Genomic DNA, 11,494 nt, shown 5'->3' on the forward strand with positions numbered 1-11,494 from the left:
GTTTGTTTGCTGTTCAAAAAAAACTAATTCGATTGAATGGTCGGCCTAAGCAGGCCGCTGGGTGGAAGCCACCTTTTATTTAGCCCTTAATCTGGTCAGTTATCACGCAATTCAAGTAAACAAAGCGCACTTCTCTGTGAGACGGCGTGCCTCCTAAAAACCTCAGGTCTCCTCCAGACGGGCCATCTGGTGTTCTGTAGTAAAACTACAAGCCCCGCCCCCTTGCTTACACCCTCCAATGTGCCATAGCAACTGGGGCCGAGCCCCCCGTTCCCGCGCAATGTTCCCATCCTTATAAGGCCAGTAGAATGCAGACGCACGGATACGTCATACGTCGTTTATGTAAATGCTTTGATTGAAGAAAAAGAAAAAAGCCGTTTGCCCTACTCTGAAATGGAGGTGTGGATACGACGCATGCGCACTTTGTTCACAACTACCCAGTCCCGTCCACAAGCGCAGACATCAACAAGGGAGAGGGTTATTGGTGCGGGTTGATTTTCATAATAGTCACATCGTAACAAACGAACAGGACTATTACTTTGTATCAGCTTAACCCAACGTGCAACAAGGTAACGTATGCAGCCGCTTTTGTATTTGTTTTGTCCAGTCTTTGAGGATTTTAGAGGTTGTTAAAACCGAGCTGTGCTTTTCATATGTGAAATTTAAAACAAGCTTCGAGTTGTCTCAGAACAATTGCTTTTTTTTGGCCTGCTGCATCACTGACTAGACGGTCAAGTTGATATGTAGTTCAACTTCTTAAGACTTAATAGTTGCCCGGTGAAGTGTACAGAAAGTGAGATAAACAAGGATGTGTGTTTAATAATGTCCGATGAGGTTTTCATGCGCAAGCGTGATGAACAAGAGAAGGGGCAATAATATTGTTTGTTCCAGGCAAGTCGGAAGAAATCACTCTCGAAATGCATCTAAAGCCGAGTTGGATACATTATTTTGCCAGAAACAATCTTATCTCATCAGTATTATGGCCACATTTAATAGTTGTTGTGCGCCTGCAGTCTACTACACGTTTACGCCTGCTAAATGAGAAGCAGAGTTGGAGCTTTCACGCCCACCCCGAGAGATGCGTCTCAGCACGCGGACGCTGATGTCAACAAAACAGCTGCCGCAAACACAAAGTCTTTAAGAACCTCTAATGAGGCTCGCGATGTTTAAAACATATTGTTTCGTGTAAATAAATAGTACAATCCCCGACTTAAACATCAGCGTCGTGTTGAACTTCGTGCACATGTAGTTGAAGGTAGACTGTTGCAGTGACGCGGCTGTGGAATAACAAAGAGTAAAGATCCAATTACACGGTTATCTGAGAGCAGTCTTCCCTCAACACCCTGAAGAAGGGGAACATTTACTTTTCAATTCTGTTTTTTTTTTTTTCCATCTCAAATCACAAATGTGTTCATGAGTGGAAAGAAATTACGGCCCCGTCGAGCAGAGGACGGTCATCATAAAATGGGTGCGCATGAAGCAGGTCGTGTGGCATGCCATGCTTCCTCGCTGGAGTGGGCGGTGAAACTGGCTGCTTGCACTTTTCTCTCGATGAAAAATAAGCAAATTTCTCGGTGCCGTCTTTTAATTTAAAAAGCGGTGTGTTGTTTACGCCGGTTCTGACTGCTTCAGAGATATTTTCTACAGTTTTCTTTTAAAATTATTTTTTTTTGCGGAAAATCGCATCACACCCCCTTCTCCACATTGCCTCCTCCGCCTTTGAAGTGTGTTGCCATGTTGAGTTGCGTCACGTACTGTATTCTGCTGCAGAGATCGTTTGTAGTTCACAGATGACACACTTCATGCTGAGCATGTGGCTTGTAACGCACTTCAGTAGCCTACAGTCACCGGGCTGATACTACAAGGTTGTTTGTGCAACATTTTCTGGTTTCTATTATTATGGAGGGATTTATTATTATTATTTAAATCATCACCTGATTATAATGTTTAGTTTTGAGTATGTTTCAAATGTGTGAGTGTCATATGGGACCACTATTTTTTTCTGTTGTGTGTGCTGCCTCCTATATCACGGACATGCATTTATCATTCTTTATTTATTTTTTCATCTATAATTTGTGGCCTTTATTTGCACTTCTCTTTATACAGCTTGATTTGTTTAATACATGTCCCTTTTCTCACTAAATGTATCATTTTAATTACTTTAGTGATAATAATGCAAAAAAGAATAGGGTTACACTTGGTTTCCTTAATAACGAAGTAAGATTTCTTTCATCTGAATATTGGTGTAACCCCACCCCGCCCGTGACCAACCTTAAGCGGTATCTGATATAAGTAGCAGAGTGAGAGCTCTTTCGATATTACCGCTCTGTGTCGGAGCTCTCTGTGGCACCGCACTGTCAGAAGACCCCGAGGACTGATGGCAAGAAAAAAAAAAAAAGACAGTCTGGGGGGCGCGGCTCACAGTTTTGCCGCAGTTCAGATCCACATGTGCTGTGGAGATTACATTTTGCCTAGCAACATAAATTATAACTCGTGCACGTTTAAGGCGCCTATTAAATTTCGAGGCATTCCTCTCATACGTGTTGGCTATATTTGCATTTCTCCTGGAATTCATCCTCATATTTTGAAGTTTGTTTGATTGAATCCATCATTTACAGCCTAGAGGGTCGGGCTGTGCGTGCTTATATTTTGAGTTTCCAAAATGAAGCGTGCATCCTGTGAGCGCAGCATGGTGACATGATCTGTCTGACACGCTGTCTGACTGTTGACCTACTTCCTTCATGTGGGTCAAAGCGGTGGGGGGCTCTATTAAAATCCCTTTTCTCTGCATGCTTTAGTGCTCACCGAGCGTGACAAAACACCCGGTTTTATTATATGAACACACATTTGGCTAGAATGAAGTTGTATAATAGGAGAGGCTATCACATACGGTCTGAGCCACAGATGTAAGGCTACGGAAAGGCCGAGCAGTATAAGCACATCACACACACTGATTAGAGCCTGACATGTTTGATATTTGATTCATGTTTTGCTCGCAGATGTTTGGCTTTCATAAGCCAAAAATGTACAGGAGTTTGGACGGTTGCTGCATCTGTCGCGCAAAGTCGTCAAGCTCTCGTTTTACGGACAGCAGGCGCTATGAGAAAGACTTCAGGAGCTGTTTTGGGTAAGAGGGACAAGTGAACACGTGGGGTTTCAAGGTAGACGTGTCCCTTGTGTCTGTTCCTCACTGACTGAAATTGTCTTGCAGATTGAGTGAAACAAGATCAGGAGAAATCTGTAATGCCTGTGTTCTCTTGGTCAAACGATGGAAAAAGCTCCCTGTGGGAACCAAGAAGAACTGGAACCATGTGAGTTTGGATCAGTATCAGCCTGCTGATTTTGTAGTTTAGTTATTATTTAATCATGTTAATTTTACATTTGATTTATGCCAACTAAGAATTGTGTGGTCATTCATCCAACCCTCAGGTTGTTGATGCCAGAGGAGGTCCCAGCCTAAAGATAACTTCCAGGCCCAAGAAGATCAAGTCCATCTCCAAGAAAGAACGGCCGAGCCCGATCAGCAGGCTGCAAAAGGAGCTAAAAAGAAACAGTGAGTTCTGTTTTTTTTTTTTGGCAATCAGTAACTCAATTGACATAATGCACTTGTTTTTGAAATACCTGTGAAATATGTGTGACCATGTTCTGCTCTTCAGACTCAGATGCCCACAGCACCACCTCCAGTGCCTCTCCAGCCCAGTCTCCCAGCTACAGCAACCTGTCAGATGACGGCTCTGACACCGAGCTCAGCCCAGGATCCAGCCGCTCTCCTGTTTTCTCATTCCTAGACCTAACGTACTGGAAAAGGTGAGTCTGTGTGCTCTACTTACTCCTTATTTCAGGTATACAATAAAACATTATAGATTGTTTTTGACACATCATATAGTAGAGCGCGGCATGAGAAATCAAAGAGTATGTTTATCACCCCATGTAGAAAATGTTGAGGTTGGAACATACGTGTGAGGGCAAAAGTATTTATTTATTTTTCTTCCATTTTTAATCCATTATTGTACACATGAGCTTGGGATAACACACACCTTCCTCATTTGATGCTTGGTGACATCTTCCTCCATAAATCCATTTTTCCATGTGCAGTAATTTATGTATTAATTTCTCATGCCCAATAATAGATGTGAAACATGTTCAAACAACTGAGATGGAAAACACTCTCAAGACAAAAACACACACATCTATTCAAAGTGATGCTGTCTAAGAACAACAGCACTGGGTCTCTAGGGATATAGTTTAATAGCATTTTAGAGAGTTTTAAACTAACTGTGTTTCATTAGTTTAAATAGATGATGACTTTATACATTACATGCTCCACGAGTTGATGTTTAAATGTATAACCAGCAGTCAGCTGTTTAAACATCTCTCAGGTTGTAAGAACTGCCCCCCCCCCTATTTAAAACAAAAGCTCAAGATTTAGTTGTATTTTTTTGGCTTCTTGATAAAGATCCCATTTTTACTGTATCACTGCTCCCAGATGGCTTTTGTATTCAATTATTTTTTTACGTTCATTTATTTATTTTTTTTAACACGGCTGGATAAGCAGTTACAGCAGACATCATTAAATATGTTATGGATTAGAAAATATCAGTTTTAGATTTCAGTTGGGTTGTTGTCAGATATGATCTATAGCTAAAATATTTACTTTTTATTAAACTTGAGAGTGCACAGTATTGTGAATATTCCTACACGTGACTTTGTTCTCATGCTCACCTGTACATCAACAAGGCACAATACAGACACTATTGGTTCCCTGCTACTTTAATAATTTTAATTAAACTTATTTTTTTGAATGCTTTGTTTAGGCAAAAAGTGTGCTGTGGAATAATCTACAAAGGGCGCTTTGGAGAGGTCCTCATTGACCCTCATTTGTTCAAACCATGCTGCCGCAAAAAACAACGGCAAAAGCAGCAACAAGAGGAGGAGGAAGAGGAGGATGATGAGGACGAAGAGGAGGAAGAAGTGGAAGTAGAGGAGGGCCAGGGGGCTGTGGATGTTAGCCCTCAGAAATCCAAGATAGAAGAGGTAGTGAAGGAGACCCCAATGTTCGAGAACGAGCCCACTCAGCTATGTGTTTCCGTGACAACCTCTCCAACCATGAGCGTGGCATTGGTGGATGAAGGGTGGTGAAGAGGAAAACATCCCGTGTTGCACACATCTCTGAAGAAATGTTGGGGTGCTGTATTTTTTTTTTGTTTTTTTCAAGCACTTAAAGAAGAAGTCGCCTCATATTGCCTTCAGTCACAAAGCAGCTGAAAATCCTTTGGTCTTCTCTGTTGAAACGTCAACGGTTTGTTTGTTTGTTCTTTTTAAATGGTAACTTATGGACTGTTGTTTTTCCACTTTGTCTCTTTTTTTGTGTTTAATATGCTCATCATCCTGTCATGGACTATCATTTGTGATGTTACTGATCTGCTTTAGATGAAATGCTGGAGCTCTTGTTTGCTGGTACATTTTAAAGATTTTATTCCAAAACGCAATAGATCCACTCAGTTATAGAAAAAGGTGCTACTTGAAATTCATCACTCAACACTTCAAACAACTGTTCAATCATTACCAATGAGGATATTTTATAAGCATACAGTATATGATAAGATGGCTAATATACAGAAATGAGATTCATTTTGCTTTCTTTATGAAGAGTAGATATCTCTTTTTTTAAAGTTGGGGATAACTCGTTTTGGAATGAAGGACACTTTGACAGAGCAGAGACCTGTACAGTAGCCCCTGTGTTTGATATCCACTCCCATCAAAGACTCTATGTTTGCAGAATGGATTAGTGTCTCTGTGTCCAAATAAGTATGTGGGTCCTAGCTGAATAAGGCCTATTCACAGCTTCAACAGCAAATACACCAGCCTTAATAATGTGTTACAGACAGTGCTAGTGTTAATTCTGGATTGGTATTAAGGAACAAAAAGGGACAGTAGCTATATTTATTGTGGCCTCAGCAACACTTAGTGCATTTTGCATGAATGGAAAGCCCACTCATCCTGAAGACCTTACGATCTGATGCATGAGTCTACTAAAATTGCATGGCCTTATATAAACTGTATATTTTACTTTTATTTTTTTGTTGTTGATCTTTTTCTCTGGAGTTTGAATTTATTTTTATATGTAAAAAAAACGCAAAAGCAAGAATAAAAAGTGTCTTTGCATAACAATACCACAATAATACAACAGCAAAACACAAAATCGGTCTATAGTTATTTACCAATCAAAATATCAGTGATTTCCATCATTCCCGGGTCAGTATATGGATTAAATAAACTTTGTACAAGCTGAAATTCTATGCCATTGCCTCTTATATACCACAAACGTGTGTTGTGATATAAAGCCTAATATTACTTTATATATCAAATTAAAGCCAAAGCACATTGAAATTCACCCAATGTCAAATCAATGCAGGTTTTCTATGGACACTTGTGCTTGTCCGAGGTCATTTGTATGTATGTTTATGCTATTTTAAATGAACACTAATATGAAATTTCATACATGTGATGTTGTAGCTGGAAGAAGAGGTTTGTTATGTATATAAGGGGGTGTTGCCATAAGGCTCCCATATTGGTCTTCATTATTTATTTCATATTTATTTGTATCACTGCATCTTCACGTAGAAGTATACTGCTATGAATTATTTTCATCTTTAGCTTATTTGTAGTATGGTTTCGTAAATGAGAAATCGAATGTAATTCTCATGCAGGATTTGTTTAACATTGCGTTGAATTACTGGTTGTCAATATTTGTGAAATGTTAAGTATTTATTTTCTCATCAGTTGAGTTGCGTGCAACCTAACTTATTTTGCGCCATTACTTTGGATTTGTACCATGTAGATTGAAACGAATGATAGATGCAACCAAACTGTACTTTTCCCTTTTTAGCTTGTAGCTTAATACGTTACCTAACTCTAGACGTGCATGTACTGTTGCTATGCATTTACTTAGCTTACAAGTTAGACAAAGCGGTTTTGTATTTTTTATACATCATGTACTTTTTTTACTTGTCCCTTAATAAAAGCAATTTTGTGAGTTTTCTTGAAGTATGGAGTTACTGAGTTTTTTTGATAAAGTGGAGAAGCCATTAAAATGATGTTTTTTATTTTGCTTTTAACAAAAGACTCACTACATCATAGATTTTTTGTTTTGTCTTATAATACATTTTCAGGATAAGACAGTTTTTACACCACAATTATTTCTTTATTTTGGTGTCATGCACCTTTTAGGAATATACATTCCAAAATACATTCGAAATTTGCAAAATGGCTCACAATAGAGCAACATGTTTTATATTATTGCATTAAAATGATAGATGCATACATGTAGGTATCACTTAAGTGTTACAGCTGATAAAGTCAGAGCCAACTTTAACTATTTAAAAATGCTTTGTAGCCCACTGTCGGATTATCCTGCCTCAAAAATGTACCTTAATGAATATACATTATTTGCTTATTATTTGTATTATTAACAGGAAAAGATAGCTGGGTTTTATTAAGTAAAGGAGCAGAAGTATAAACTAGCAGAAAATGGAAAGCACTAAAGTAAATAATTTATGCCTCAGACACTATTTACGTGTATTTCTTTACTCGCACCAGAGCTTTTTAAATACTTTGTTCCTCATTTATTGCACATTTCAGACCTACCAAAGGAGGGTGTGATGTGGTGTTCATCAAGCATACGGATCTCTCTAAAGGAAGGTCAAACCTGAATAATGACATCATAATGAGAAATATGATAATAAAACAAAACAACAAGACCCCAATAGGCTACAGAAGGGAAAGGTGGAATGAACTCTTCCACTCATTCAACATACTCGATAGAAATCACAAAGTCATGGCAAAAAGCATAGGATAAGGAGGACAAAGGCATTTGATATTCAAGCCTCCGTAACACATTGGGTGCCTAAAACTGGCCGGAGAACAGAAAGGACCAGGTTAAGTAGCCGAGGCTGAGATAAGACATAGTGGATTTAAGAGTGTGCTGGCCCTGATCAAAAAACATCCTGAAAGGGAATTGTCAGTGTGGACAGACAGAGACAGTCAGCCATTTCCTCCTGAAATACAGAACAAAGAAAGAAACAGTGCAAAGGCCTTACAGAACTGGATGAAATAATGTTCAACCTATCTTGCTTTCTCTATGACTCCAAAAGAAAAAAAGAAAAACAGCTGCTGTGATGTTTGTAGTTTCACTGGCAGCACCAGTGGACATAAGGCCTAAATAGTTGAGGGCTTCACTGTGACTGTGGGGGGCAGCGATACGCCAATGCTGCATCTAGTCTGCCAATCCAAAGGAACAAGAAGAAGAAGAAGAGCGTCACGAGACAGGAAGTCAACAAAACACGGAAGTGCTTTGTTTTTGTCCTCCTGTACTGTCAGCTGCATTTTTGTGTCGGTTAACAAAACATCCGGACGGCGACGTAAACATTTGACGTGGGAAGAGAGGTAGATAATAGGATGTTTTTCGCTTTTTAATTTAGCTTGCTTGATTAAATCACAGTTACGGTTACGGCTCTGAATAAATTACTATCCATCAGTTCTGTGGTGAAACTCTCCCAGGTTTCCATACCAATGTTGTTTGGACTTTTACATTATTGTGCTCGCTCGACAATTTATTGTTTTGGTTTTAAATGAAGGATTGCTTTTACAGCTTTGAGATCTTGGTCTCCATGATGGTGGAGCCCACAGCATCCGGCGTGTTCTGTAACAGGATGCTGAGCATGGTCAACTCTGAAGATGTCAACGCCATCATACAGGCTCAGAGACACATGTGAGTGTTGTACTGATCTTGTTTTTCTGCAAACATGTCAATGGTCGTGTTTTTCGCTGAAGGGGTTACATCTGCTCTGTTCTTTGTGAGCGGGCACAGAAAGATTATAATTGATCGACTACATTCATTGTGAAAACAACAGGCTTGACCGCTTTGAGAAAACGAATGAAATGCTGATCAACTTCAACGGGCTGTCTAACGTGAGACTGCAGCAGATGAATGAGCGTTTCATGCTCCACACACGCACCCTCGTGGAGATGAAGAAAGATCTGGACAGTGTCTTCAGAAGGATACGGTAAGTTGTGACTCCCCGAGTGCAGCAGACAAACCCAAACAGCATCTGAGTTTGTGTGTCCTCTGCCTCTCCAGGACACTTAAAGGGAAGATTGCTAAGCAATATCCAGAAGCTTTCAGCAGTGAGTGAGCATTTTCCATCTTCCTGTCATTATTAAACATCAGCCAATTTTCTTGAACAAATGTGTCTGTAATACCTGTTTTCCCAACAGTTATCCATGAGTCACCCGTCCTGGATGATGATGATGATGATGAGTTCGACCCAGTTCCACCCAGTGTTGCCACGACCATAACCACAGCCAACTCAGAGCAGAGCACAGACTCCTGTGACACCAGTCCAGATGTGATCTCGCCCACTGTGAGCCGGTGCTCAGAAGATCTGTCGCAAGAGCCGCCTGACACGCCCCCCTCTGATGTCTTAGACACAGCCGTCCTACAGGACGAGGGTCCGGACTCTGTGCCTGCTGAATAGCATGTGGTGATTGTTCAGCAGGAGTTTGTGTTGTATGTTTCAGTTTGCATCTGTGTCTGCTAAATTTGCTGACTGTCAACTAATCTACCTGTTAGGAAGACCATCAAAAGCTTGACGTCAGCAATGAACTGTCAATGAGGGACGCAGGATGTTTGTCTGTATGCTTATTTGTCATGCACAGCAGTAAATTAATGCAGATAATACTTGAAGTTATAAAGTACTGCACTATAGATTTTAATGTACGACAGTGACATCCCTCACTCTTTGTTATTTTACACCCATTTAAGGAGATCGTGTTACAGACACTAAAGAGGTAAAAGTCATTATTCTTCACGTGAATAATAGTACTGAGGGATAATGAAGATTTTTCCCATGGAGCCTTTAGGTTCATGCGTTTATGAATGCTACCAGTTGTATTTATTGGAATGCTTTAACGATCACTTCCACAAATATCTCTTTGCTCGCCTCACAAGGAATCCAGGGATTAGGTTTATTGCCTGTAATCGGCGTAAATGGAGTTGCCAGGGATTTGTCTATCATTTCATCATGACTAGTCAAGGACACATCAGCAAGTCTGGAATTTGTTTTAACGTAGTTAAACCAGGTTGTACAAGTTTAGCATTCAAACACTGTGGTTTCAGTGTAAAAGGGAAGGATCAGCCTTAAATGGACTTAATGACTTCTTTCTGTCATATTTCAACATGTCTGTTGCAGTTGTGGAGTTTGGAAAAGATGATCTCTCTAATAAGCAGAGGGAAAGAGTAAAGTGATAAATTACTGAAGCTGATCCAAAGTAGAAAACTTTTTTTTATTGCGTTCCTATCGACGTTAAATTTAACGTGAAAACTTTGTGTCATAGTATTTTTGTCTGAAGAATATAAAGAATGCCTTTAACATACTGTCTCGTTTAATTTAAACAAAAGTGTGAATTACTAATGCTTTGTTTATACATTTGGTCAAATGAATTGGAAAATGAATTGAGATACAAAGATAGCTGCATTAAAACACTGAAGTTGTGTAGGCTGGTTTGGGCCCTCTTTAGTAAGTATTCAGACAAATAAGTTTGGAATTCATAACAGGCTCTATGTTACTTTTTGGCCTAATCGTGCCATGTCAAGCTTTACTCCAACATCCATCAGGCTCATGAACAAGTGAGCTATGTTTTATTTATTTTTAACACCGCTCATAACTATTTATGACCCATTTATAATGCTTTGAATACAGCCACTTGTATGTGTATTTATGTGACTAGCTATATGCACACTGATGCTCTTTTACACAAATGAAGTTCCGAAAGGATAAATAAAGTTATCTGAATTTCAATTAAATGGTTAATGGTAACACGATTATTTGTAACTTTGTATGGGGTTATGAGCTTTAAAAGCAACTTTAAAGTTGTAAACTGACCATAGACCGTAAATATTACTGGCGTACAAAAGACAGACAATGCTTTCAAAATATGTTAGAATAGCTCGGAGGTTGTCAGAAAAAAACCCCCACATGACCCAGTCAAAAGATGAGCACATCTGATTGGTTATATGCATTGTACTGAGATCTAATTGGTTTAGTATTGGCCCTCTGGATATAATAAAACACATGCTTTACTTTATGCCTTAAAAGGTCCAGTATTATGCTTCATCTAGTTGTATGTGCTCTTCATTGTGTTTTCCAAGTGTCTTATGCATGTTCAGGCACATCTATTTGCAAAAATTCAAAGTTGTGACGTGAGGCAGGTATCTATGATCTAGACCTTGTTTGTTATCAAATCTTAGATTTCAAATCTTAGATTTGACAAGAAAAAAACAGAGGCTTTGACCTGTAGGTGGAAAATTAGTTAACACCAAGTTGTTCTCGTGTGGGGACTTTTTACTGCTGTTTCCAGCATCCTAAATCAGTAAAAGTACAGTGGTATGTGTAGCGTGACGTGTTACTTATTACCGCCAGGGGGCGCAGTTTAT

At 39.4% G+C, this 11,494-nt stretch overlaps 2 protein-coding genes across 5 annotated transcripts; both read left to right on the forward strand.

Moving 5' to 3' along the window:
• Positions 1-372: 372 nt before the first annotated feature.
• LOC306826060 (SIN3-HDAC complex-associated factor-like) lies at positions 373-7,047 on the forward strand. Of its 3 annotated transcripts, none has more exons than XM_079347134.1 (6): positions 373-569; positions 3,000-3,127; positions 3,212-3,311; positions 3,430-3,553; positions 3,657-3,807; positions 4,815-7,047. In XM_079347134.1, exons 2-6 carry the CDS (start codon positions 3,000-3,002, stop codon positions 5,137-5,139), a joined length of 828 nt encoding a protein of 275 aa, XP_079203260.1. In that variant the 5' UTR covers positions 373-569; the 3' UTR covers positions 5,140-7,047. The 3 variants fall into 3 exon arrangements, with proteins under 3 accessions (XP_079203260.1, XP_079203259.1, XP_079203261.1); XM_079347133.1 differs by lacking the exon at positions 373-569 and adding an exon at positions 2,366-2,542; XM_079347135.1 differs by lacking the exon at positions 373-569 and adding an exon at positions 2,558-2,743.
• A 1,214-nt stretch (positions 7,048-8,261) lies between these two features.
• On the forward strand, positions 8,262-10,434 carry kxd1 (KxDL motif containing 1). 2 transcript variants are annotated; one of them, XM_079346097.1, is made up of 5 exons: positions 8,262-8,445; positions 8,651-8,770; positions 8,913-9,065; positions 9,140-9,186; positions 9,277-10,434. In XM_079346097.1, exons 1-5 carry the CDS (start codon positions 8,267-8,269, stop codon positions 9,534-9,536), a joined length of 759 nt encoding a protein of 252 aa, XP_079202223.1. In that variant the 5' UTR covers positions 8,262-8,266; the 3' UTR covers positions 9,537-10,434. The 2 variants fall into 2 exon arrangements, with proteins under 2 accessions (XP_079202223.1, XP_079202224.1); XM_079346098.1 differs by having other exon boundaries at positions 8,265-8,445; positions 8,637-8,770.
• Positions 10,435-11,494: the final 1,060 nt, after the last annotated feature.

The sequence above is a fragment of the Symphodus melops genome (assembly GCF_947650265.1).
Source record: "Symphodus melops genome assembly, chromosome: 6".
In the NCBI taxonomy this organism is placed as follows: Eukaryota; Metazoa; Chordata; class Actinopteri; order Labriformes; family Labridae; genus Symphodus; species Symphodus melops.

What these genes read in the sequence shown, in the direction of transcription:
- LOC306826060 (XM_079347133.1), top strand. Translation starts at nt 2,378, where the DNA reads ATGGCAAGAAAAAAAAAAAAAGACAGTCTGGGGGGCGCGGCTCACAGT. An exon ending in GACTTCAGGAGCTGTTTTGG is followed by an intron (nt 3,128 to 3,211) that starts GTAAGAGGGACA and finishes ATTGTCTTGCAG; the next exon opens with ATTGAGTGAAACAAGATCAG. An exon ending in AAAGGAGCTAAAAAGAAACA is followed by an intron (nt 3,554 to 3,656) that starts GTGAGTTCTGTT and finishes TCTGCTCTTCAG; the next exon opens with ACTCAGATGCCCACAGCACC.
- kxd1 (XM_079346097.1), top strand. Translation starts at nt 8,267, where the DNA reads ATGCTGCATCTAGTCTGCCAATCCAAAGGAACAAGAAGAAGAAGAAGA. An exon ending in ATACAGGCTCAGAGACACAT is followed by an intron (nt 8,771 to 8,912) that starts GTGAGTGTTGTA and finishes TGAAAACAACAG; the next exon opens with GCTTGACCGCTTTGAGAAAA. An exon ending in ATATCCAGAAGCTTTCAGCA is followed by an intron (nt 9,187 to 9,276) that starts GTGAGTGAGCAT and finishes TTTTCCCAACAG; the next exon opens with TTATCCATGAGTCACCCGTC.